This window comes from Apiospora phragmitis (genome assembly GCF_038363925.1).
Source record: "Apiospora phragmitis strain CBS 135458 chromosome Unknown utg000013l:1.0-2965645.0:1.0-2969333.0, whole genome shotgun sequence".
Lineage (NCBI taxonomy): Eukaryota > Fungi > Ascomycota > Sordariomycetes > Amphisphaeriales > Apiosporaceae > Apiospora > Apiospora phragmitis.
In genome coordinates, this window is record NW_027117413.1 from 1,334,259 (window position 1) to 1,361,847 (window position 27,589).

The 27,589-nt window shown below is 37.8% G+C and overlaps 8 protein-coding genes across 8 annotated transcripts; 4 read left to right on the forward strand and 4 right to left on the reverse strand.

Annotated features, from left to right (window-relative positions):
* Positions 1-16,283: 16,283 nt before the first annotated feature.
* PG994_014138 (PEBP-like protein) lies at positions 16,284-17,717 on the reverse strand (the record flags this gene model as incomplete). Its single annotated transcript, XM_066865547.1, has 3 exons — positions 16,284-16,703; positions 16,742-17,076; positions 17,132-17,717. 3 exons carry the CDS (start codon positions 17,715-17,717, stop codon positions 16,284-16,286), a joined length of 1,341 nt encoding a protein of 446 aa, XP_066708676.1.
* A 473-nt stretch (positions 17,718-18,190) lies between these two features.
* Positions 18,191-19,051, forward strand: PG994_014139 (mitochondrial 54S ribosomal protein uL4m; the record flags this gene model as incomplete). The annotated part of the gene is made up of 1 exon (XM_066865548.1): positions 18,191-19,051. The coding sequence occupies one exon, from the start codon at positions 18,191-18,193 to the stop codon at positions 19,049-19,051; it is 861 nt and encodes a 286-aa protein (XP_066708677.1).
* A 1,168-nt stretch (positions 19,052-20,219) lies between these two features.
* Positions 20,220-20,780, reverse strand: PG994_014140 (mitochondrial 37S ribosomal protein uS13m; the record flags this gene model as incomplete). The annotated part of the gene is made up of 3 exons (XM_066865549.1): positions 20,220-20,552; positions 20,670-20,714; positions 20,778-20,780. The coding sequence occupies 3 exons, from the start codon at positions 20,778-20,780 to the stop codon at positions 20,220-20,222; spliced, it is 381 nt and encodes a 126-aa protein (XP_066708678.1).
* A 516-nt stretch (positions 20,781-21,296) lies between these two features.
* PG994_014141 (uncharacterized protein) lies at positions 21,297-22,412 on the forward strand (the record flags this gene model as incomplete). Its single annotated transcript, XM_066865550.1, has 4 exons — positions 21,297-21,624; positions 21,693-21,819; positions 21,885-22,036; positions 22,207-22,412. The coding sequence occupies 4 exons, from the start codon at positions 21,297-21,299 to the stop codon at positions 22,410-22,412; spliced, it is 813 nt and encodes a 270-aa protein (XP_066708679.1).
* Positions 22,413-22,705: 293 nt separating this feature from the next.
* On the forward strand, positions 22,706-23,439 carry PG994_014142 (uncharacterized protein; the record flags this gene model as incomplete). Its single annotated transcript, XM_066865551.1, has 2 exons — positions 22,706-22,891; positions 23,242-23,439. The coding sequence occupies 2 exons, from the start codon at positions 22,706-22,708 to the stop codon at positions 23,437-23,439; spliced, it is 384 nt and encodes a 127-aa protein (XP_066708680.1).
* Positions 23,440-24,186: 747 nt separating this feature from the next.
* On the reverse strand, positions 24,187-25,210 carry PG994_014143 (ER protein BIG1; the record flags this gene model as incomplete). The annotated part of the gene is made up of 3 exons (XM_066865552.1): positions 24,187-24,326; positions 24,428-25,017; positions 25,113-25,210. The coding sequence occupies 3 exons, from the start codon at positions 25,208-25,210 to the stop codon at positions 24,187-24,189; spliced, it is 828 nt and encodes a 275-aa protein (XP_066708681.1).
* A 463-nt stretch (positions 25,211-25,673) lies between these two features.
* PG994_014144 (uncharacterized protein) lies at positions 25,674-26,429 on the forward strand (the record flags this gene model as incomplete). Its single annotated transcript, XM_066865553.1, has 2 exons — positions 25,674-25,887; positions 25,990-26,429. The coding sequence occupies 2 exons, from the start codon at positions 25,674-25,676 to the stop codon at positions 26,427-26,429; spliced, it is 654 nt and encodes a 217-aa protein (XP_066708682.1).
* Positions 26,430-26,815: 386 nt separating this feature from the next.
* Positions 26,816-27,360, reverse strand: PG994_014145 (uncharacterized protein; the record flags this gene model as incomplete). The annotated part of the gene is made up of 2 exons (XM_066865554.1): positions 26,816-26,978; positions 27,059-27,360. 2 exons carry the CDS (start codon positions 27,358-27,360, stop codon positions 26,816-26,818), a joined length of 465 nt encoding a protein of 154 aa, XP_066708683.1.
* Between the last annotated feature and the right edge of the window lie 229 nt (positions 27,361-27,589).

Genomic DNA, 27,589 nt, shown 5'->3' on the forward strand with positions numbered 1-27,589 from the left:
TCGCGTATTATAACCTATTTCGGCGTAAATATTACAGCGCCTTCTACCGGTCGCCTTCTCTTTTAACGAACCCCTCGTTCCGTATTTATTAATTATTAAACGCTTTTTTTTTACCTTCTCGTTTTATAGCTCTTAAGATTCTTATATAATAGGGGCTTTTTTAAGCTAAACCCGCGATTTTTTAGTTTTCCGGTGTTTAAAAAGTATTAAATAAACCTTTTATAAAATACGTATTTAATTTTTAATAAAAGTTATTTTATATACTATATATATATTATTATTATTTAGTTTATAATATTTAAAATTAATATAGAAAAGCTTTTTTAATAAATAAAAACGTTATTTTAATAAAAATAAAATATTTAATCGTTTATTAAGGTTTAAGTAATATTTAAAAGTTATAGGTACTAATTATTTTTAAACGCGACGCGTTAAATATAAACGTTTAAAAACGTATAACGTAGTTTATTACTAAGTCGGCCATATTATTAAATCAGCCATTTTTTCTATATCTTACTACTTTTATATAATTTAATTTAATTTTAACGCTTTTAATTAATTAAAATTACTCGTTATTTAAATCGCTACTTAATTTTATATCTTTTTTATATATTCGCGTATTATAACTCGTTTCGCCGTAGATATTATAGCGTCTTCTACCGGTCGCCCTCCGCTTTAACGAACCCCCCGTTCCGTATTTATTAATTATTAAACGTTTCTTTTTTACTTTCTCGTTTTATAGCTTTTAAGATTCTTATACAATAAGGGCTTTTTTAAACTAAACGCGCGATTTTTTAATTCTTTAACGTTTAAAAAATATTAAATAGCTTTTTATAAAGTATATACTTAATTCTTTATAAAGGTTATTTTATATATTATTATATATATATCTTTTATTATTTAGTTTATAATATTTAAAGTTAATATCGATTTTTTTTAATAAATAAAAACTTTATTTTTAATAAAAGTAAAATATTTAGTCATTTATTAAGGATTAGACGACGTTTAAAGGTTATAGGTATTAGCCGTCTTTAGACGCGACGAGCTAAGTATAAGCGTTTAAAGACGTATATTTATAACGAATATGTAACGAACGCTATCTAGGTTTTAAAAAAAACCTAGTAAAACGTACTAAGGTTTATGTTAATAATACGAAAAAGTATTTAAACGTGTAATAAAAGTTGCTTTTATTAATATAATAAGTAATAACTTATAAGAATAAAAATAACGAAGAGGCGTAGGTTTTAAAAGTATTCGTAATAGTTTCGTTAAAGTTATTTATTTTATTAATAAGTTAAGATTAATATTTAAATTAATTATTAAAATAAAAAGTATTTATATAAAATATATAGGGGACGTCCGTCGTTATATTTAATTTCTTTTTTTATTAATCCGTTAAATTACTTAGCTTACTTTTATATTTTAATAATCCGGGTAATCCCCTCGTTAGTTAAATTACCGGCTCACTTTGTCATTTTTAGTGATCCCCGTGATCCTTTACGTGACGTTATTTTTATTACTCTTTTAAGTCGTATCCAGCCTGTTATTATTCGGGATACCGTCGTCGTGGTCGCCGTGCGCTTTTATAATATAGGTACGTTTATATTAATATAGCTAGTAGCGCGGTCGGTAGCCGTAATATCGTAGCCTAGGCGGGGTATCGTAAATCTGGCCCGGTGATTTATAGGTCTTAGCCGCATGATTAGGTCAGGTCGTAATAGAATACTATCTAAGTTTTAAAAGAAACCTAGTAAGACGTATTAGGGTTTATATTAATAATACGAGAAAGTATATAAACGTGCGATAAAGATAACGCCTCTACCGGTATAATATATAATAGCCGGATCGTAACGTAGTAATAAAGGGTTAAATAAAAGTATTTATATAATAAAGTTATTAAGGTTATTTATTTTATTAATAAATTAAAATTAATATTTAAATTAATTATTAAAATAAAAAGTATTTATATAACTATATTAGAAATCGTTTATCGTTATATATTTAGTCTCTCTTTTATTAATATTCCTCGGTTCCTAGGGATCTCGAGGATCTCGTAAGATCCTATCGAGCCGGTTCTTTAGATCTCGTCGAGATCTCGAGAGCTACTAACTTTTTATTACCTTATCTTTATATGACTTATAGTTATTATCCTATTTTAACTATTTAACTTATACTAGTTATTTTTATTTATTTATTTTTATTTATCTTTAATTAATTAACTTTAACGTGCTATTATCGTAGTATTAATTATTAGGGTTTTATAGCGATATAATAAGGTTTATTATCGTTAATAAAGCGTAAGCGCTAACCGGACTTTTATAGGTTTATAAGCATTTCGAGTTATTATTAATCCGTATTAAAAAATATGGGCCCTAGCCGTATAACTAGGCTAGGTTATAATAATATTTCTCCTCCCTTATTTATTTTATCTTTAAAGTGGTTTAGTTAATATAAGTACTTAAGGGGTCTCGCCGTATCGAGTATTTATAATATATATTTATTATATTATTTCATCGTGTTAAGAAACGTTATACGTTAAAATAATTTAAAAGCGAGAAATTTTATATTTATAATCTTTTATTTAAATTATTTTTAAAAGTCTCGTTATTATATCGAATAATTACTCTTATTATATTCATCGTAGTTTTATTTATTAAGTTTCGTCGGACGATTTTTTTTACTATAACGAGTATATTATTAACTATTAATTTAATTATAATATAAATTTTTTATTAAAAGTTTTATTAAATACTACCGTATAATATTTTAAATTAGAGGCGGAAATCGAGGAGGTTAAACAGCGTCGTCGCGAAATAAACGCGAAGGTATAACGTTTTCGAAAATAGAAAAAGCTATAGTTTAAAAAAATAATACGGGCGGTTTAGCGTAACTTTAACTCCGTCGAGGAGCTTAAGCGTATAGAATATAAAAAGGTTAAAGAGGAGGCCCGTCGTACGGCTACGACCGAGTCGGTTTTTAAAAAGGTTTCGATACTGCCCCTTAACTTTTCCTTCGATTAGAACGGCGTATACTTAAATATTTCGTTAAAACCTTCGCTATTAGTTAAGTTTAAACTTATTCTTTAAATAATTAAAGCTTTTAAATACTTCTTAAGTTTTTAAGTATTATCTTTTAATAAATAACCCTTTTATTAGACGAGGTATTAGAGGCCTCGTCCGATTTTCCTTTTATCGGTAATCTTTTCGACCTCGTACTCGTGCTAATCCGTTTCGACTTCTAGCTGCGTATCGATTAAAATGTTCTTAACCGCTAGCTTAAATAATAAGATATAGAATATAAGGTGTATCCGCATTGTTTTAAGTAGTAATAATTAATAATTAGTTTTTAAAATATCTTTTACGATTTTAAATAATTCGATCTTTTTAAAGTCTAACGTATCCTACAAGCGAATATCCTATATAAGCGAATGTCCTACTTTTATAAATTTCCTTATAGCCTTAACCTTTTTTTATATTCTTTTACGTCCGAAAATGCTATAACTTTAAAAAGAGAGTGATATAATTCTAACGTTTTAAGCGCTCTAAGAAGACTTAACTTTAAACGTACGAAAGGCTGTATTAATTTATTACGTTTTATCGAAAACCTTATAGCGTAGACGAAATAGCTAACCTGCACGAAGCGAAATATTTACGAATTCTTAAAAGCTTTTAAATTTTAAAAAAAATACGATTATTCGATATATTATTAATTTAAATACATAATCGTTTCTTCCTCGGCTAAATAATATAAAAGATATAACGAATCGATTATTTAGTTTACGTAACGCGGGACGCGTCGGCGTTAATTAGGCCTTTAATTTCGTACGACGATAATTAGACCTCCGGACGCGTTTTAACCGAAGAATCGATTATTAAAGAGTTCTTTATAAAGATCCCGACGCGTATTACGCGTAGTTTACCCTTATACGGAATATAATTTATAAGTATAGGATTTAAAAGGAGGATATTTATAACTTTAACGAGACCGGTTTTTTTATAGGTTAAATCTCGTTCGAAATAATTATAACTACCTTTAATTAATACGGAAAGCCTAGGGTAATATAATAAAAGAACTGGGAATAGGTTATAATTATTTAAGGCGTTGGATTATACGGTTACGCTATCCTTCCGTATATTATTTTTATTAAGAAAACGTACCTTTTTTTTAGTACGAAAACAGCTTATTACCGAAGGATTAAGTGATCGTAATTACTAAAAATAGCTAAACTATAAATAAAAGAGGCGAGGACTAGATTCGATACTTTAATTAATATATTAGGTTTTATACGAAGGGTTATTATTATTTTTTAGTCCTGAACGGTTACGAAAGTTATTACTTAATAACTTTTAAGCTCTATTATAAAAAGAACTCGATTATTATACTTTATATACCTTCTTATTTATTATATAAGTTCTAGCCTCTTGATATCGGCTGTTTTCGTACGTTAAAAAGGGTGTACGGGAAAGAAATTAAATGTTTTATACGGGCGTATATTACGTATATCTTAAAGGAGGACTTTTTATTAACGTTTTTAAAAGCGTTTTAAGCGATTTTCACCGTTTCGAATATACGAGGAGGCTTTCGAAAAATAAAACTCATCCCGTATAATCCGGAATATATTATTTTATAATTAGATATAAAATTACGTATTTTAATACTTCCGGGGATATCTTCCGGCCTATTTATTTTTTAAAAATTAAAAACTTTAAATAACTCGATTAAGGCTTAATCCTAAACCGAATACGTTTAAAACCGTATTATACGATATTAAAATAGTTTTTTAATATTTATTTTAATTAGTATTAATTAAATTATAAAAGTTATAATATATATTATATACCGAGTTACTTTTTTAAAAAATAAGAACGTAATATTTTAAAAAGTAAATAAAATATTTAGCCAGCGCCGCCGTATAAAAAAAAAACGGCTATAAAATAGAAGATCACTTTATATATAAATTAAAAAAGACTTATAATTTTAAAAGGACGTTAATAAATAATTACAAGACGAATTGCGTCGGGAGGAGTAGTTATACGAAAACGTTTGGGACACGCTTATAGCGCTATAAAATCTGCGGAGAACCCGGGCATAATACGCGTACTTATTAGAATAATATAGAAATATCTAGAAATAAAGATTTCGATTAATTTTAATATTTTAAATACGTTATAATGAAATTAACTTATATTTTATTAAAAGAGGTATAAAAGAATAAGATATTCGCTTATATAAGATATTCGCTTATAGGATACGTTAGTTTCTTATTTAATCGCTTAGTTTTAATATTTTATTATAAAAGGTATACTTTTTCTCTTTTTTTAAAAATTAGTCCTTTTAACTTAATTAGCGTATATTTTTATTTATTATTAAAAAAAGTGAAGTCTTATTATAAAATAGCTTAAAATTCCTTTATTTTCTCGATTTATATAGTCGCGATTAGTATTAGCTCTCCTTTTAAAGGTTTTTTAATAATTTTTAAGTCCTATTTATAATTCGTTCGAAATAATAATATACGTATAACTTCGTTATTCACGTTATTATAAACGAACTACGTTATAAGTAATAGTTATACTTAATTATTTTACTTATAATTAACGTAATAACGTAAGTATTACTTTAATATTTAATTTATTTACTCGATTTATTTATTCGTTTAAAAGTAATAAGCCGTAAATAGTTTATATTTAAAGTCGAGTTACGTTATAAGCGGTTTTTAAAACTTAGCGGTAAATAATTTATCTCGGTTAAAAATAATCGTTTTAAATAGCCTATATTAATTAATAATTATTCGAAAGAATATATAAGCTAGGTCGTTAATATTACTAAACTCTTTATAGAGTAGAAAATAAGTATACTTTATAAATTTATTCGTAATTATTAAAATACTATTATAATTAACCTTAGTTAGGGGTTTTTTTAATAAGGGTAGCTTAATTATAAAATTAAGTGTAATTATTTTTTACGCCTTATCTAGCGGTAGGATTAGTTATAGTTCTCCGTATAGTTAATACTTAACGGCCTTAGCTTTATTATAAAGGTCGTATTTATTAATTACCTTAGTTATAATTAGCTTAAGGTTTTTATAATCGAATTATTTAATAATTCGCTTCTAGGTGTTAAACACTCCTTAACACCCGTGCGTAAAGTGCTTATGGAATTCTTTAACGAATCCTTCGCGTTACTACTTAAAGATATAAACCTTACCTTAGTAAAAGATAAGATTTTCGCGGTTTTTAAAGTGATTTTAAACGTAATTAATAGAGTTAAATTATTTAAACTTAGCGACTTATTTATTATTATATTAAACGTGGTTTATAACGTTTAATTATCGTAACGGCGTAAGGTTACCGTTTTAATTATAAGTTAAAATAGTCCGCGTTTTTAATAAGACTTTTTCCTTATAATTTAGTTATTAGTTTAATATATTAATACAACCGTTTTCGCTACCCTTATAATAAATAATAATAAAGTTAAATCTTAATAAGAATTTAAACTATTATATTTATTCTACTCTTTAATAATAATAAACGTTATAAGGTTTATATAATCGCTATAAACCTTTATTAATTTTATTATTCCATTAAAATAATATTTTTATTTTTCGCAAGTTTTAATAATCGTCTCGTTAATTTAGCTACCCTCTAATCGTATAGTTCGATACGTCGGTCTTAATTTTAAAAGGTTTAGTAGAGTTTATTATACGAAGTATTAGTTCGTTAAGAATTCGCTCTTTAATATTGTAAAAGGTTTCGGCTTTTTTTTCCGTTTATTAAAATAGCTCGTCTTTTTTTATTAAGTTCGTTAGAAATATCGCTATCCTGTTAAATCTGGGAACAAAAATCCGGTAATAATTAACTAGTTTTAAAAAAGATTTAACTTTTATAGCGCTTATAAGTGTAAGCTATTCTTTAACTATTAAAATTTTTAAAGGTTTTATCCGAATTTCTCCGAAGGATATTACATATCTTATAAATATAACGAATCGTTAATAAAATTCGTTTTTCTTTAAATTAATTAATAGATTAGCGTTTTATAGCTTTTAAAGTATTAATTCTATAAACTTTTTATACTACTCCTTATTTTTAAAATAAATTAATATATTATTAAAATATATAATAATAAAGTTATCGAGATATTCGTATAAAACGTAATTAATTATTATTTTAAAACTAGCCGGTATATTAATTAAACTAAACGGCATAACTTAATATTCGAAATATTTATACTTAGTTTAAAACGCGGTTTTTTATTCTTTTCCTTTTTTAATCCGGATTAAGTTATATATATTAAAGAGACTAAATATTATAAAGATTTTAATATATAATAATTTATTTTATAGGTCGCCGATTAAGAGTAAAAAGTACCGGTTTTTAATAATAATTTCGTTAAACTTTTAATAATCGATATATATACGCTACTTAAGCTTCTCGTCTTTACTCTTCTTTAGGATAAAAAAGATAAGGAAGCCGGCTAATAATATAAATAGTTATATAACTCCCTTTTTAAAGTTTCCCGTAATATATTCCTTTAAAGCTTATTCGTATTCTTAATTAAGTTTATATATAAATATAATTAAAGGTTTTTTCTTATTTTTAAAAAGTGTTTTATAATTTTATTATATATAAGGCGGTAAGCTTATTTCTAGTTTTTTATTAGAAAAATTTCGAATTACCGGTACTCTTTTAAAATAATTATTATAACGTTCGGCTTAAGTTTTTTAATAATAATATATATTTTAAATACCTTAAATTTATTAAAAAGTTGTTTTTTAAACCGCTACTTATTAATTAAACCTTTTTTTAATATATCTTACTAAAGTTAGCTTGTTTTTTAATTAATTTTAAAATTATTTACTCGTAACCAGGGTATCCTTAAAATTATATCGTATCCTGCGACGTCCGTAATATCATACGTAATTCGTTTATAACGTCTTTTAATATTAATTAAAAAGTTCGCGACTTCTCTTTATACATCTTTATTATCGTACGTTATAAATCCTTTATCGATGGTTTTAAATCGATATAAAGCGTCTTTCTTTTATTATTTTAATACTAAATTATTAATAATTCGTAATAAAATATAATTACTTTATACTTTATTATTTAATAACGCTTAAATAATAACTCTTTTAATTTCGACTATTAATATAATATAATTATAAATATTTTAATTATTCGTTATTAAATATAAGAACCTATTTTAATTCGCTCGTTATTATCCCTTTATAATAAGCGGCGTTTATTTCTTAAACGCTACTCTATTACGATCGGCGGGTTAGTCCCCCGCGGGGTAGCACTTAAAGCGTAGAATTAGATAAAAATGACCCGAAGAGTTATTTCCGAAGCTTTTGCTTTATGGCGTAATAATTAATCTATACGTATTGTAATATAATAACTCTTTACCCCTGCTAAATAGGAAACGTGGGTTCGATTCTTACACTTGCTGAATAGGAGCTCTCTCTAGCTACCTAGGCAAGATCGTTAGTAAGTAGGCAAGGCCTTGTACGGACTGGTTACTCGTGTAAAAGCTTTAGAGTTTTTTTATACCGAGCTTAAATAAATTATATAATATTAAGGGTTTATTACCTTAAGTATAAGGGCATGCTTTTAAAGAGAGGGCATAGTATTACGATCGGCGGGTTAGTCTCCCGCGGGGTAGCATTTAAGGCGTAGAATTAGATAAAAATAACCCGAAGAGTTATTTCCGAAGCTTTTATTTTATAGCGCAGTGGTTAGTCCACACGTATTATAACATATTTTAATAAATAATTAATAACCTTTTATAATTAATTATTATATTATTATTATCGTTCCTTTTATTTTTTATAAAATACTTTTTAATATATTAACGAAATTATTTCTATACTTCTCCTTATATAAAATACTATTCTTAATACTTAAAGTTCGAGTTTTTTAAATAATTTAAAAGTTTATTAAATTCGCTAAAATCTATAAACGCTTTATAAATTCTTTAATATAATAAAGGGGTTCTCTTATCGGGCATATACTTATACGTCTTAAAAACGTTAAGCGCTCTCCTTTAAACGTTTATAAGCTCGCGATTTTTCTAAAGCGTATTTAATGCATTAATCCTCGAAACACTCCCTTTAATCCCGTTCTTTTAGGTGGCCCTATCGTGGCCACCGTGGGTCTTCTTATACTAACAGGTATACGCGTCGTCTATTAAAAACTAACGTCTAAATCTTTTTAATAATATAATTAAAATATAATTATATAATTAATTATTTACCGATCTTTTAAGGAAACTATTCGTACTCGAGTTTTTTCGCGAGGTGCTCTATATAAACGTTATACACGCACGAAATTATTACAGTGTGTGTAGACTAACCACTGCGCCACAAAGCAAAAGCTTCGGAAATGACTCTTCGGGTCATTTCTATCCAATTCTACGCCTTAAGTGCTACCCGCGGGGGACCAACCCGCTGATTATAATAGAAATCTATAAAAACGTAAAGTATCTTTCGTATATAAAAAAGATTCGGAAATCGTTTTTTATAATATAATTACTATAAATTTTTTAATTAAAACCGGCTATAATAAGTACTTAACGTAAATATTTTAAATCGAGGTAAAAAATATTAAAAATAACTAGTTATCTATTAATTCTTAAATCTCTAAGTTTAGCGATCTCGTTTATTAATATATCGATTAAACGCTTAAGTTTTATTAATTACTTTAATTAATTTATAATATCGTTTATTAAATTATTATTTTTATTATATAAGAGGGGCTATTCCTTTCGTATTATAGCGACGCTTTAATTATGACTACCTTTAATTTTAAAAGCTTTAAAAAACTATCCGGTTCCTTTTTAATTTACGAAGTATAAGGTATACCCGTCGTTATAATAAGCTATTTAAAGTAGGTTACTATATTTTATAATAGCGCTACTACTTTTAATAATTATTATAAAAGCGTCTTTTATTTTAATAACGTTAATATGTCGTCCGTTTAAGACTTTCCGGAAATCCTTCTTTAAAGCTCGATATTTTCGGGCGTAATATCCTTATTTCCGGTAATTATAATAAATAATATATTACTTTTTATTACGCTTATCGTATTTAATAACGTCGAAATCTATAAATTTATTATAATAGCTATACGCCGTAATATTTTTAAACGATATATTAATATAATAATATAATCGTTTTATATTAATTTAAATCCGATTAATCTATCGTTATTATTCGCCTTATTTCTCGCGTCGTTATTCGTATATATAAATATCGATCTTAATAATAAACTTTATATATAAAAGGAAATTATTAAATGTATTAAGCCGGCTAAGTTTATTCTTAACGTCCTCTTTTAATTCTTAATAATATATTAAAACTCGGCGGTATAAAAAGTGGCTAATCTTTTTTATTTAAAGGTTTCGAATTCCCTTTCTACTTATCGCTTTTTATTAAGGTTTTAAAAGAGTATTATAATGCGTTTAAACTAACCATTACACCATAAAATAAAAGCTTCGGAAATAACTAAACGGTCATTTCTATTTAATTCTATACCTTAAGTGCTACCCCGCGGGGGACTAACCCGCCGATCGTAATATTATGCCCCCTTTTTAGGGGCATACCCTTATACTTAAGGCGATAAACTCTTAATAACCGTATAATTTATTTAAGCTCGGTATAAAAAACCCTAGGGCTTTTATATAAAGAATTAATCCGTATAAGGCCTTAATTATTTACGAGTAATCTTGCTTAAGTAGTTAAAGAGAGCTCTTGTCCGGCAAGTATAAGAATCGAACCCACGTTTTTTAATTAATAGGTATATTTAATTATTATATTATAATATGTTTAAATTAATTACTATATTATAAAATAAAAGTTTCGGAAATAATTAAACGATTATTTCTATTTAATTCTACGCTTTAAGTGCTACCCCACGAGGGACTAACCCGCCGATCGTAATAAAGAGTAATTTAAAAGTATATTTAAAGCCGTCGTAATTTTCGAAAATTCGTTATACCTCTATATGGTATAGTTTAACTTATTAGTCGTTTTTTATAAGTTCGTTTAAATAGGGTTCGAATTAAACGAAAGCTTTATTTTTAAAAAATAAAACAGTATAAATAACTCGTTAAGTCACGTTTTAAAACGTTTTTTTATAAAACTATTAATAAACTTTAACTTAAACGAAAAAGCTTTAAAAATTCTTACTCTTTTTATTTAATAATATTAATATATTAATTTTTATACCCTTTTTAAATATAATAAAGGTTTTAATAATATTAATAATTATTCGAAAGAGACGTAACTCTTCGCATAGTTTATCGATATTATAAAGTATTTATCCCTAGGTGCTTTTAACGAAGAGTTCGTTACGCTTCTTTTTAAACTTAACGTAATAGTACTAATAATTAGCGTTCTTTTATTTGAGTTCCTTAATTCGCTTAACTAGCGCTTACGGTTTAAAATTATTATTATTATTATTACTATCGATATTTATAACGGGGTTCTACTAAGAGGTATTAAAAGTAACGATAAGAATCTTTCCTTATTAAATAATATTATGAAGGCTAAGTATAAATATAATTCTTATAAAGCTATTACTCGAAGGTTTAAATAATACCTCGTAAAAATAAAAATAATTAAAATATAACGAACGTTATTTAAGTTTTAAAAAAAACTTAATAAAACGTATTAAGGTTTATATTAATAATACGAAAAAGTATTTAAACGTATAATAAAAATAACGCTTTTATTAATATAATATATAATAGCCGGATCGTAACGTAATAATAAAAGGTTAAGTAAAAGTATTTATATAATAAAATCGTTAAAGCTATTTACCTTATTAATAAATTAAAATTAATTATTAAAACAAAAAATATTTATATTAATATATAAAAAATCGTCTATCGTTATATATCTAGTCCCTCCTTTATTAATATTCTTTAGTTCCTAAGGATCTCGAGGATCTCGCGAGATCCTATCGAGCCGGTTCTTTAGATCTCGTCGAGATCTTGAGAGCTATTAACCCTTTATTACTTTATTTTTATATAACTTATAATTATTATCTTATTTTAACTATTTAACTTATATTAGCTATCTTTATTTATTTCTTTTATTTATCCTTAATTAATTAATTTTAATATAGTATTATCGTGATATTAATTATCGAGGTTTTATAACGATATAATGAGGTTTATTATCGTTAATAGAGCGTAAGCGTTAACTGAACTTTTACGGGTCCGTAAGCGTCTCGAGTCATTGTTGGTCCGCACTAAAAGATATAAGCCCTAGCTATATAGCCGGGCTAAGTTATAATAATACTTAGCTTATTAATTATCTCGTTTAAATAATTAAATATTAAACTAAATACGCTAAATTTAGATTTAATATTATTTTTTATAAAAATAATAAAATACGCGGCTTTAAAAGCGATAAAAAACTCTAGCTTCGTAATATAATTTATTAACGTTTTAATAAATAGCTCGATTTATTTCGAATAAATACGTTTTAACGGCGAATAAAATATTATATATAAAATTTAAAATAAGTAAAAGAAATAAGGAAGTATATTAAATATAATAATGCCGTTATTTTTATAATATTCTTCGAATTCGGCCGAAATATAGTTTTCGTAACCGTTTAAGTTTAAAAGGCGATAAAGGCTTTTTATTCGCGTTTTAATATACTTATCGAAATATCGAATTTAGTTTAAGCTCGTTTCGTTATTAATTTAGCCGTTAAACGTCGGTTTAATTATTTAATCGCCCGGTAAGTCGTATTTACGAAATTAGTTTACGAGGTAATATTAGTTTTAAACGATTAAAAACGGCGGAATATATTAGTTTTACGAATTAATATATTTAATAGCCGTTAATTATTCTCGATTATTAAGCTAAACCGATTTCGTTTTTTTATAACGATCGGCGCGTATTATAACGAGTATTAACTCGATTAACGTATCTTATAAGCGAATATCTTAATTTTTTATACCCCTTTTAATAAAATATAAATTAATTTTATTATAACGTATTTAATATATTAAAATAAATCGGAATTCTTATCTCTAGATACTTTTATATTATCTTAATAAGTACGCGTATTATGCTCGAGCTCTTCGTAGATTTTATAACGCTATAAGCGTGTCTTAAACGTCCTTGTATAACTACTCCGACGCGATTCGTTTTATAATTATTTATTAACGTTCTTTTAAAATTATAAGTCTTTTTTAACTTATATACGAACTGATTCTCTATTTTATAGCCGTTTTTTTTATACGGCGGCGCCGGCTAAGCATTTTATTTACCTTTTAAAGTATCGCGTTCTTACTTTTTAAAAGAATAACTCGGTATATAATATACGTTATAGTTTTTATAATTTAATTAAAACTAATTAAAATAAACGTCGAAAAATTATTTTAATACTATACGATACGGTTTTAAACGTATTCGGTTTAAGATTAAGCTTTAATCGAGTTATTTAAGGTTTTTAATTCTTAAGGAATAAATAAGTTAAAAAATATCCTTGAGAATATTAAAATATATAACTTTATATTTAATTATAAAATAATATATTCCGGATTATATAATATAAGTCTTATTTTTTAAAGGCTTCTTTATCTATTCGAAATGGTGAAAATCGCTTAAAACGCATTTAAAAACGCTAGTAAAAAGTAATATACGCCCGTATAAAATATTTAATTTCTTTTTCGTATGCCTTTTTTAATATACGAAAACAGCTAATATTAAAACGTTAAAGCTTATATAATAAATAAGAAAATATATAAAGTATAATAATCGAGTTTTTTTTAATAATAAAGCTCGAAAACTATTAAATAATAGCTCTTATAGCTGTTAAGGATTAATAAACGATAAGCACTTTTCGTATAAAACTTTATATATTTATTAAAATATCGAATTTAATCTTCGCCTTTTTTATATAATTTAGTTATTTTTAATAACTACGATTATTTAGTCTTTTAATAATAAGCTATTTTTATATTAAAAAGAGAGGTACGTTTTCCTAGTAAAGATAATATACGAAGGAATAATATAACCGTATAATCCGACGCCTTAGATAATTATAACCTATTCCTAGTTTTTTTATTATATTACCCTAAGCTTTCCGCGTTAATTAAAGGTGGTTACGATTATTTTAAACGATATTTAACCTATAAAAAAGCCGGCCTTATTAAAGTTATAAATATCCTCTTTTTAAATCTTATATTTATAAATTATATTTTATACAAGGGTAAACTACGCGCGATACGCGTCGGGATTTTCGTAAAAAAACTCTTTAATAATCGATTCTTCGGTTAAAACGCGTCCGGAGGTTTAGTTATCGTCGTATAAAGTTAGAGGTTTAATTAATATTAACGCGTCCCGCGTCGCGTAAGTTAAATAATCGATTCGCTGTATCTTTTATACTACTTAGCCGGGGAAAAAACGATCGCGTATTTAAATTAATAATATATCGAATAATCGTATTTTTTTAGAATTTAAAAAACCTTTGAGAATTCGTAAATATTTCGCGTCGTATAGGTTAACTATTTCGTCTACGCTATAAGGTTTTTAATAAGACGTAATAAATTAATATAGATTTTTATAAGCTTAAAGTTAAGTTTTTTTAAAGCGCTTAAAGCGTTAAAACTATATCACTCTCTTTTTAAAGTTATAATATTTTCGGACGTAAAAAAATATAAAAAAAGGTTAAAGCTATAAAGAAATTTATAAAAGTGAGACATTCGTTTATATAAGATATTCGCTTATAAAATACGTTATACTTATTATAAAGCCGGTTTTATTAAAATTTTATATATTTTCGTTTAAAATACCGTATTTAGTTTTAATATTCACGATTAGCGCGAACTAGCCGGAAATAATACCTATATCTTTATAAAAAGCCCTTTAATAATCGTATTAACGGTTTATTCGAGTTTTAAAGTTAAAGTTATAATTAATAAAGCGTTTAATCTAATATTTATTAACGCGGTCGCCGCCGCGCCACTTTTAAAAAAAAAGCAACTATATTTTTTATAACATTAATATTATTTATATAATTATGAAGCTCTTTTTTTAAAAAAAATTTTAATTTATATTATAAATATCGAATTTCGCGTCGAGGTTTAATACCGCGGAGTCGGTCGCTTAAAATAACTCGGGGGACGTCGTATACTTTTGTAGCAGCGTTTTAATTAATTTAATTTAAACCTTCTCGCATCGCTTAGATTATTAAAATAATACGATCTTTTTTCGATTAAATCGACATTATAGTTAAAAAACTATTACGTATTAAAACTTAATTATATAAATTAAAAAAAGTTAAACTTAATAATAAACTACGTTATAAAATAATATTATAAATAAATCGTTTATTAAACTTAAAATTATAAGTTATAAAAAACTTTAAAAAAAACTTTAATAAATAAATAAGTTTTAATAATATTAAAATCTCTCTTTTTTAAATAAATTATTATATAAAGTTATTATTTACTCTCGTTTTAAATAAAAGCTTAAATAGCTAAATTAATACCAAGTGTTTCTAGCTTTTATATTTCTTTTTCTTATTATCGCCGCTTGCTTTTTTTTATTAAACTTAAGACGTATCTTAGTCATTGGGGCCTCGCCTACGCTAAGAATCTTCTGTGAGGCCTTAGGCAATAGTCATGCCACGAGTAACTAGATCGTAGACCCCAGGAAGCCAGTTCAGAAAGGGAGAAAGAATTGCAGTTGCTATAGCGCTGTATTCAGAAATGCTTTGCGGTTTCGCAACTCTGGATACACTTGTGCATTAAGTCGTCGAGTTTCGTAAGTCAGAAGATACCATCAGCTATTCTCGTTGTCCCAATACCAATTATCCCATGACCAGCTATCTTACTAGGGCCAGCCATCTCGTTACCGGTTATAAGCACCATGATATGATGTTTGCATATCTGCCCAGGGAGTTCAAGACTAAGTCTGGTTGGGTGGTTTCGTAGCTTATAGCAAGGTAAATTGATCTGGTCGCTAGACGGGTAATACGCCTGTGCTACCAGCAGATGACTCAACAGGCACCAAATATAGGAGGCAACCGGTCCAAGATGAGTTTCACATATTTTGATGGTGCGGTAGATACTGGTGTAGTATGTTACAATAGTTTTGACACAGCTCCGCCAGCTCTATAGTCTCTGGTGCTTTATACATATGATACACGTTCGACAATGGTTGGATACATCGGCAGGCACCGAACCCAGGTTTTGCTCCTGACGGAACGCAGCAACCCCTGAAGAGCCCACCGCGCCACACCGTAGATACACTTGACAAGCAGCGGTTTATCGACGGGGCATGCCGCGAATTCTCTTGGTGTACTTCCACAAGCTCTTGTACTTAGGCTTCTGTCGCTTGGCCTCCCAGCCACGAGCCTTCTTCTCGCCCTTGAGCGAGTACACTCTCGCGTGCTTGAACTCGACATCGGCGCCAGGGATGCCCCAGCGCTCCATGACGCCGGCAGTACCCTCGTCCCAGACGGAGCGGAAAATGTTGAAACCGACGGGGCTGAGAGTGAACTTGTCCTTGAAACTCTTCAGACTGAAGCCATCGCGGCCGCTGTACAGCTCCTTCAGCTTGGCCAAGTCCAGTGCCTGGCCGGGCTTCTGCTCCAGGATCCAGATCGACATGCGGTGGTACGGGCACCCTTTTGGGCGAAAGCGGGCAGCCAAGGAACGACCAGCTGCGTTTCCTTGTTGACCTTGCTCAGGGGAAGAGACGGGTTGTTCGGGGAGATGGGCACATTGGCGGCCAGGTAGTGGCAGCGACGCTCGAAACTGTCCGTTTCGGCATTGGGTACATCGGAGTCCATTACCACGACCGACACGAGGCGCTCGCCAGGGTTGAAAACCTGGACCTTCAAGCTCGGGGGCTTCTCGCTGATGCGGCTGTTGATAATCTCACCCGGACCAGTCTTGCGCTGACGGAAGAACATCTGCACGTCGACAGTCGGTTCAAACTTGGGCAGCACATCGGGCACAATATTGAGCTGCTCGATACGCTGGGAGATCAGGCGGAAGGGGTAGCCCCTCCATTTGGTCTCCGCGAGGTGGCGGTAAATAGGCTTGTCCATGTCACCTAGAAGAAAATTAATCAAATAAAGCAGGACTCGGCTAGACGCAGGTTAACGTACCAAGTCCATCTTCAAACTTCCGCTTGACAATTGGGTCGTTGATATCCACGAGGATCTTGAGTTCCTCGATCCATTTGTTCATGCTCTCAAGCCGCATGTTCCTCTTCGCCTCTCCTCCAGGATATTGGGCGGCGGGTGTCGCCTCTAGCCTCTTGACCTTGGCAATTTCGCTCGCAAGGGCCTGGAGTTTCTCTTTGCGGTCTTCTTGCAGAACCCTCCGGGCCTCCTGAAAGCATTGGTATGGCATCTGCTCAAAGGGGACGTTCTCCGAGGTCTGCATGGCGACACGACGTCGCCGTGATCCCACCGGTGGTGTTCCCTTCTTGAACAGACGGATCTCTTCCCAGTATTGGGTGGCGGTGTCTGGGGTCAGCTTCGGCTGGGATGCAGGCGCTTCCTTCGTTACATCGGCGGCGGTTGAGCTCGGCGGCGGCACCTGGGCGGCGGGAGGCGTATTTGTCGTCGTCGTAGTGGCTTCCTCTTTGCGGGCGGCACTCTGAGAAAAAGTGCGAGTGAAGCTGAGAACTACCCGGTCCTGTCGCATAGACCGGGAAATGGGCCTTGCGACCCTCTGGCAAGTGGACATGATTGCCTATTGAACGCTTTACTGGAGCCTGTGAGGATTGTCGGGAGCTCTAGCAGTAGCTGAGATTCGCTGTCGAAACTTTTCGGAGTTGCGCGACACCAGTGACAGCAATTGGAAGGGGCCCCACTTAATTTCTCAAGCCCGCCATCCCGGGCCGCTGAGCAGCTGCAAGGGTCGAGAACATCCAAATTTGCCAAAGTGAAGTGAAGCTCAAGTCGACCATCGCTCAACGAACCGAGGATTATACCGCCAATCCCACGTCAATTGAGCCTGCGCAACCATACGAGCCGGCAGTCAATCATGGCGGGGAAAGGTGCACGCGGTCTAACAGAGGCCTTTCGGTCTCTGACCCTCTCTACACAGTCATGCGGCCAAGTCTCTTCGGTACGTCTCGGCTCGTTATCTTTCACTTCCTCCAGCTGCAGGACTGACCATGCAAACCACAGAGGTTGCCTTCAACATTTAGTTGCTCCATGGCGACCGAGGCTACCCTGCCCAGTGCCACGAGCAACCTCACTACCACCTTCATGACCACACCGTGGCGGCCGTCCCCCGCCGTCCCAGTGACCGTCTACGACTTCCAAACCTACGAGCCCCAGCGCCTCGAAGAATGGTCCTCGAAACACCTGCACCTCCCGATGCGCCGGGACATCCTCCACTTGGCCGTGATCTTCGAGGGCGACAACACACGACAAGGTACTGCCTCCTCCAAGACGCGGTACGAGGTCCGCGGCTCGCACAAGAAGCTGAGGCCCCAGAAGAAGACGGGCGATGCCCGTGTCGGCGACAAGCAGTCGCCCCTGCGCCGCGGCGGTGGCAAGACGTTCGGCCCCAAGCCGCGCGACTTCGGCACGGGCATGAACCGCAAGGTCTACGACCTGGCGTGGCGGACGGCGCTGAGCTACCGGTACCGCCGGGGCGAGCTGGTGGTATGCGAGGACGGCATGGAGCTGTCCATGCCGCACGAGTTCGGCGACATGGTCAAGCACGGCGCGCTTCGGCACCAGGACCTCATCGACGGCTTCAAGGCCAAGTGGGCGCGCCAGGTCCTCGACGGCAACGAGTGGGGCCGCGCTCACGGCCGGAGCACCTTCATCACCACCGACCGGCGCAAGAACCTCTTCAGCGCCATGGACCTCCTGCCCCAGTACGGCCTGGCCCTCGACCTCGAGGACGTCGACGTCAAGGATCTGCTCACCACGGGCCGCTTGGTCGTCGAGCGCAAAGCCCTGGCCGAGATGATCAGGAGCCATCAGAGCGATCTGTGCAGCAAGGTCTTCATCAACGGTGTTCGTCCCAGCCCACCCGAGACTGGAAAGATCATTGTCGAGTAGGATAGATAGGCATGACTTGGTGGCTGTGGTTACTTTACAAGCCAATATATGTACTACTATTGTAAATGAGATCTGTATACAAAAGGGGCTTGCAATAAGGAAGTACAAAACACTATCTCGTTGGTGTTCTAGTACGTAGATCACGAGAATGCCCAGTATTCGTGGCTTAAGTAATTCCACAAGAACAAGTCGATGTCCGTTTCCTGTAACCACTGGGCGCGGATGAGAATACTTGACATATTGTGGCAGCTGGTGCCGATTTCACAATCTCGAGTTGCACTGTCGGACCTTTGAAGATATACAATACCAAACAACATCCAAAGTCTCCAGGCTGAATGAATGATGACAGACCGTTCACGATTCACCTTGACACATAGTCGAGGCCCCATCCTAAATACATACAGTCTCGATTTCTCGTTTTGACTGATGCTTTTCTGAGTGTTATTTTGGTTGATCGGTCAAGCGATATTCTCTACTTTGAGAAAGAAAGTTCTTTGAGTTGTTGATCAGCATGGTGATAATAAGTCTGTCGAAAAAGCTGGCTCGGCTTCATTCAGCCTTGAGTCTGTACTTCCAGGGTGGTAAGTCTTAATAAAAACGTATGTTTTTGTACCATAAGTACCAAATTTTCCCTCTGCGTTCATCCCGGGTGCCCTCCAATGGCATGTCACGCCAAGAGGGAATGCTGAATACGATGCATGGACAGGACCAGGGAGATTTACAAACTGATGTCCCTAATGGTAAAGACTTCCTTGATCTGACTTTCAAGACATACCAACTGACTATGCCGGACGAGATATGATCTGGTAACATAGGTGTTCTCAATCTTTTACTGATTTGTCCACTGGCTTTTATGATACAAAAGGAGGTTTTTTATGACCCCCTTAAAGCTGACCCATCATCTGGTTGACGCAGATGGTGGCAGTCTCTACGATTTCTATGCAAATGAGGAACGCCGCTTCCAAATGCCACACCAAGGGTGCTCTCTGCTGGCCGAAAAGGCCCCGAGTATTCACCCATCCTACATCCCTCCCATTATTGCTTCAATGTTTCGCTTCTTCATGATTTCCTTTGCGGCGTAACCTCCATGGGACATATCCTCTGGGATTTTCACACCGGCTTTTGGTTTGTCTACTCCGTTGTCGCTCCACCTCACAAAGCCATGTGCTTAGGTGCCACGGATGCGGTCGCCACCACCACGCTCCAGCACGTTCAGCTTGCGCGCCGTGATGATCTGGCTGCGGGTATTCTGGCCGCGCACCGGCAAGCCCATGGCGTGACGTCGGCCGCGGTAGGAGCCCATGTCGCGCAGGCGCTTGATGTTGTCCTGGACGATGCGGCGCGCGTCGTTGTCGATGGTCATGGTGGACAGCTCGGCCGTCAGCGAGACGATCGTCTTGGTCGGCAGGCTGCCCAGGCGCGCCAGCGGGTGGATGGTGTACTTGGCCATGATGCGCGCCGAGGTCTGGGGCCCGAGGGAGTAAAAGGACTCGAGGGCCCTCTATACGCAGCGATATGTGAGCATTTATCATTTCCGCAAGAAGGCGAGCCGGCCGCCATTGGCTTAGGATCCGGGGAGTTGACGGCGGTTATCTCGATCGGGGGGTGTCGGACGTACCTTGACCAGCTTTTGGGGGTGGAAGTTGTTTCCCAGAACGAACACCTGGAGGAATGTTAGCAAAGTCCCCTATATGATATGAGTCAATGAAGACAGCAATTTATTTACCATTTTGAATAAATATCCGACCTGCTACAGGCGCAATTGCAATGTCTATTTATTCAATGTGCTGATGCCTCTCGGTCTTGATGCCGATGCTGGACTCTGTCTATGCCCTTCAGGTTCAAAAAGTGTAGTGCATGTGCCATCCGGTTTTATGCAGCTCGGCAGCAGCTGTTCCTCCATCCAGAAAGCTCTCCAGAAGCCAGCCAACGCGTCGTCTAGCTTATCGATAGCGATAAGGTAGACAAACGAGGGGGGCTGCACTCTGTCGCAGTGTACAATCGCTGTACACCCGCCCTTGGCTTTGCCTCCCGGACCAATTGAGGGCCTGTTAGGGGTCCAGCTTCAATGGTCGATGGGGTCTTGAAACGTAGCTTCAATTGCCATACCAGGTCGCCGATTCCCACCCTCCTCTTTCTTCTTTCCTACTTCCTCTTCCCCATTGATCTCTGGAAAGATCACACAATCTCGACGACTTTCACTTCACACGACTGAACATCACTTGGACATTGTCAATTGCCCACCATGTTCAACCTGCGCCGACTCGCTATCAGCGCCCTGCTCCTCGTCGGAGTCAGTATGGTCTTCTTCGCGTCGACCGCTGAGGCTGCCAAGGGCCCCAAGATCACCCACAAGGTCTACTTCGACATCACCCACGGCGATGAGCCCGTCGGCCGCATCGTCATGGGTCTCTATGGCAAGACCGTCCCCAAGACCGCTGAGAACTTCCGCGCTCTTGCCACTGGCGAGAAGGGCTTCGGTTACGAGGGCTCTACCTTCCACCGCGTTATCAAGCAGTTCATGATCCAGGGTGGTGACTTCACCAAGGGTGATGGCACTGGTGGAAAGTCCAGTAAGTCATGAATTTGGTCCAACCTGGCAATCCATAACATGTCGGTGGCTAATTTGTTCTTGCAATAGTCTACGGCGAGAAGTTCCCCGACGAGAACTTCAAGCTCAAGCACACCAAGCCCGGCATGCTGTCCATGGCCAACGCCGGCAAGGACACCAACGGCTCGCAGTTCTTCATCACCACCGTCGTTACCTCGTAAGTACCTCAAACAGAAACGACGCTGCAGAGAAACAGATTAGGTGCTAACAAGCAACCACCAGGTGGCTCGATGGTCGTCACGTTGTCTTCGGCGAGATCCTCGAGGGCATGGACCTCGTTACCAAGATCGAGAACTTCAAGACTCTCCCCGGCGACAAGCCCGAGAAGACCATCAAGATCGCCAAGAGCGGAGAGCTGGAGGTGCCCCCTGAAGGTATCCACATGGAACTATAAACAGCCCCCCTTTGGTAGCCCCTCGTCTTACCCTGATAGACACGGATTCGCTTCTTCCCCTTTGAGAGATCATCCCCCCTTTGGTTGCAGCATCGCCCTCGCCCGCTCTCCCTCGTTACTGAGCTGATCCCGCCGCTCCCCTTTTCTGAGAAGAAACTTACGGTAACTCTGCGTGGGCGGGTGGCTACTCAAACGAAGAGGAAGCGAACCCTTTGCAGCAGGACACCACCACATCTTACGGACTCTCGGCTTTCCAGAAGGGTGCTTTCTTCGCCGTCTTCGTGGCTGTCTTCTTCATCTACATGCGCGTCACCAGGCCCAAGACCGACGTCGGCTACGAAAAGACCATGGCTTAAATAGTTCACACAGCGAATCAGCAGCAAAATTTCAATGCAAATAAAATGGATTTATCCATAACTTATCACTGTTCAATGTAAAAGGGGTGATCAATTATACTGCGAGTTGTGGGGCTTTCCGATGTGCTGAAGTTGGAAGTGCAAAGTGAAAGTAAAGTTGCCTGCTTCACCTTATTGGGCGCATGGATGCTCCATAAAATTTTCAAAAAAGTCTAGAATCTCTCTATTCCCATGCGACTGCTGGACCTTCGTGACCAAAGTGATCAAATCATACAAACAACCCAGCCACCAAAATGAAGGTCTTAAGTCTGAACTTCTTGACTTGCGCCGTCAAGGCCTGCAAGTCTACGACGGGTTCCTACCCGTTGCACCCCAAGGATGCTGAGCTCGTCGAGGATAATCTCGAGGTCAACTCGGAACTGCTTCTCAACATAATGCCCCGCATTGATTGGCCTGCGCTGTCTACCACGGCGACTGAGGTAGGTTTTATACTCACTTACAATTCTGCAATGCCCTTGAAGATGCTTGGTTGGGCTTCTTTGTTCCTGTCAGAGCATGGTGGCAAGAAAGCTCTTGCACTGATGCATGAGTGTTGTTGGTTCATGCTGGAGATATTTGCTTCCACTCTACCATCTTGATACACCATATTAGTCGACATACTCTCTTTTGACGTGCATATCTAGAACATATGATACTGCTCACCCCGACTCCTGCTGCGACTATCAGTCTTCTTCACCTGTTCCCACATTCCTCTTCCTCTAGTATTACACACGCTCATGTCACGTTCGTTGTCTGTTCTCATCACTAACACTCACTCTCTCACTCACAGCTGGGCTTCCCCTCGCTGCCTGCCCAGCCCCCAACCAAGGAGGAGCTGGAGGCCGACGAGAAGATGCTCCGGGACCTGCACCACCTGCTCATGGAGACGCAGATGATGGAGGGCAAACTCGTCTGTGGCAACTGCGGCCATGAATACGCCGTCCGCGAGGGTATCGCCAACTTCTTACTGCCCGCCCATCTGGTCTAAGCAAAAAGTGGTATCTAGCTACCCTTGTTGTTCAGACCTCAGACCAGTCAGACTCGGCAACTATCGATTATGATGAATGATAATTATGATGGAAATCATTGTGTCGTCTTCCTCGGGGTGCGTGCTTGCCTCATTCAGTTGATGGATCGTGGTAAAGCGAGAGAAAGTCTGCTGGGAACCAAGACGAAAGGGAGAAGCATCAATGAGTGATCTCTCGGACGTGGCACTCGGCCTGGGCGAGCAGAAGGTGCTCTCCCAATACTGAAGGAGTTCAGCCTCTCTCGGGTGAAAACGTACATCGGGCGGATACGACTGAGGAGGAAGAATGACATGGCTTCATCGTATTAGACGTGTTTAGAAAACAGGCGTTTCAGGTGTCTTTCAGTTGCCTCTCCCGTGCCAGCGATCGAACAGGATAGGATGTCCATATAGATACACAAGGAAAGGAATTCTAAGACCGTACTTCACTAGCATTTGGCAAATTTGAAATTTCGATACACTATCCCGCCCAGAGGCTGCCCGCAAATAAAATGATACACGATGACTTTGTAGAGGGCAATGCATTCCACAGGCCGCCACCTCCGTCTCTAAACACGTAGCTCCATCATTCCCTACTATATATGGAGACCTGAGCTTCTTCCGGAATCTCTGATCATACAGTGTCGCTTCATGGACATAATAATATCAACACAACCACCCACTACGCTCGAGGGACATGATTCTTAGTACAGCCTAGTTCCCAGCCATCTACTGCTGCTTCTTCTGGGCGGTTGGGCCCATATCCTTGTCAAAGGCAGAGTACGACACCTCCAAGCTAGACAGAGCTGAAATGCCAGCCCCGAGGATAGACATAAGCACGATTACAGCAATCAAGCCCATGAAGATACCTGATTTTGCCAATGTTAGTAGTGGTTTCTTGTTCTTTGCTCTTCACCAACCAAACGTAGTATCATCTTTGAGGGGAGAAGAAGGGAAGTATATAACTTACCGGGTGTGAAGAACTGGTACTTCTCAAACAACGGCCGCTTGTCCGTCTCGTTGGCCCTCCGGTAGACCCCGTTGCCCAGATCCCGCTTGAGCTCGACCCGCGCCGCATCGACGAACTGCGCCTCGTAGCGGCTGTTCTGCTCCTTCTCGTCGGCCGCCTGGGGCACGCCCGCGTACACGACCGTGAAGGAGCCCTCGGCCTCGTACTGCGCGAGCACGACGGCGAGGTCGTCGTCGTTCTCCTTGAGAGTTTCGTCATCGCTGGACGTCGTCGGGATCGCCTCGAGCGCGACCTCGTCCACGGAAGCCTCCTTGCCGCACGACGCCTTGATCAGCTTCGACAGCGCCTTGGTGTCCAGCGCGCCCGCGACCTCGGCGACGGTCACGCGCGAGGCGACCTGCGCGCTCTTCAGGGTGTGCTGCAGGCGCGGGGCCGACGTCGCGGAGCGCAGGTGCGAGGCGTGCAGGTTGGGCTGGGTGACGATCAGGTAGCGTTCCGTCGGGCAGGTCGAGAGGATGTCGGTGGCCAGCTTCGTGACGGAGGCACTGCTCTGGATCTGGGCTTGGTCGTGGATGGCTGAGTCGGAGAGCCTAGTTTGCGTGAAGGGTTAGTTAGATGGATGCGATGGATGCGTATATACACTACTGGGGCGGTTTGTTGATGGTGATGATGAGGGATTACGTACTTCGATGTCGAGAACAGAAGGAAGGGCGAGGTGTTGGAGAAAGCTTGCGCCTCAGCGCAGCAGAGCGCAGCAACGGCTGCGGTAGAGGAGAAATGCATCGTGATTGTAGAGGGTCGGGGTTGCGTCTCGAAGGCGTTGATGGGCAAGTTGTTAGATTCGATTCGATGAGAGCTTCACTTCCGGCCGTTGATTGAGCTCCAACCAAGAGTTGACGTCCACATGCTGCTGCAGTTGCGTCTGTGCGGCAAGTTCCGCTTGGGCCCCCAACACGGCCAATCTGCAAGGCTACTTAGGCATATCAGGTCGGCCAGGTCCCCTGTAAAGTTAGTTGATTTTAGCGGATTTCAGCGGGCAAGAAAGTCTAGAATTTCTGTAGTAAAGGCATCGAGAAAGCGGCAGACTCGATTATATCACAAACTACAGGAACACTTCACGAGCATTCGCTTTGGGTACAGTAAATCAATACCCCAGGCTCTAGTCAATACACTAGGGCTGCCTCTACTCTTTTCCCTACTCTTCTGTCAAACTTGTTTGGAAGCCGGACAACCCAAGCTAGCCAAAATGTTTGCGCGCCCGCGCCCCAAGAAGAATATCCTCCACGCACCATCCAAGAAGCGAAAGAACACCCATACGATCGAGGAAATCAGCTACGACCCCGATGCCCGCTCCGAGTACCTGACCGGTTTCCACAAGCGCAAGCTGCAGCGTGTGAAGAACGCCCAAGAACAAGCGGCGAAGCAAGCGCGGCAGGAGAAGATTGATGCGAGGAGAGAAAGTAAGCTACGACTTTGTTTTATTTGATTTTTCAAATAGGCTCTTTAGGAAACTACGAATCAATGCTAACACTCTTTACAGCACCGCGAAAGTCGCAGGCAAGAAGTAGCGAACCATGTCAAGACCGTCCAGGAGCTCCTACGGACTGCAGACCGAGCAGGCGGCGCAAATTCAGACGAGGAGCCGGAAGAGGATGACGAGAACAAGCTCGGCGAGGAATGGGACGGTCTGCCTGACGCTCCAGTTGCTTTTGAGGCCGAGGCAGTAGACCACGAAGATGAGTTCATCGACGACGACAAGTACACGTCCGTTACAGTGGAGTCAGTCAGTGTCTCGAGGGACGGACTATACAGACCGGAAGAAGAGCAGGCGGCACTGGAGGAGGAAGAGCGCAAAGCCAATGAATCAAGGCGGGCGGCCCAGGGCAAAGTGGAAAAGGCCAAGAAAGCGAAGAAGCCAAAGTTCAGGTACGAGAGCAAAGCGGACCGGGCACTTGGTGCTCGGAAACAGCAGGCGAGAAAGCGCATGAAAGGGAGAGAGTAACAGTCGGCGATGCACATTCAAGAATTAGAGGAAATATAAGCCGTTAAGGGGGTCATTGTTTGTGTTTCTTGGTATAAGTGATCCTGTGATCAGTCCTGAAATGCGTGGCCTCTCGGCAATTACATTCTCCTCTAGAACAAAAGACAGAAACCCGTGTCGAGCCGCTGAACCAACAGCCTTGCGAAGAAACCATCGTAGGCCAGCGACGAAATAATGCAATGTTTGCTTGGGGCAGACGAAATCCTTCCACACCCATGTATCCTCCAACATCAACAACAACACGCATTCACCCCTTTCTCCTCTCGCGATGCTCCAATGCAGCCAGCCGGAACCTTGACTCGACCAAGAACTCGTCAGATCCGAATCATGACGGGGGGCGCCGGGGCTTAGATGTTGGCGACCTCGTTCTGCAAGTCCTCGAAGTCCTTGTTCAGCTTGGCGTGCTTCTGGGACATCTCCTCGTACTTGGACTCCCACTGGTCCCGCTCCTGCTCGAGAGCCTGCACCTTGCGTTCAAAGTGGCCGGCTTTTACGTCAGTCTGGCGGAGCCTGTTTCGAAAGCTCCATTAGTAACTCTTTTAAATAAAAAAACAGCGATCCGGGGGCACGGGGCTGGTTGGGCGACTTACTTCTCGTTTGCCTCACGCAGGGTCTTGTCTGCCTCTTCGGCCTCCTCCTCGAGCAACTGCAGTCTGCGCTGCAGGGTTTCGTTCTGCGTACCATGTGTCTGGCCCTCGTCGGCGGCCTTCTTGAGGTCCTTGACCGAGGTGTCAAGCTTCTCGACCTCGGACTCGAGGAGACCATTCTTGTGGGAGAGGGAGGTGATCTCCTGCTCCTTAGCCAGGTTTTCTTGCTCTAGAGCCTTGATCTTGTTCTGCAACTCCTCGACCTTGGCGGCAGCTTCGTCGGCCTCCAGGCGGAGCGAGTTCATTTTCTATCACGCCATCATATGTTAGTAATGAACCTAGCATGGTAGGTTGTAGATGCTATAGGGGATGGATGAGTCGCTTGATCGGGTGCGCGTCGTCGTCCCAAGGACCTGTGTAGGCTGCAACCTGGTGGCCTGCGCATTGGCTTCTGACGGCCATGATGATGGTGGGGTAAAATGGGGAACAGTCGTGAAAGGAGAGGTGTCTGGGTTGCTGCTAACCTCCTTGATG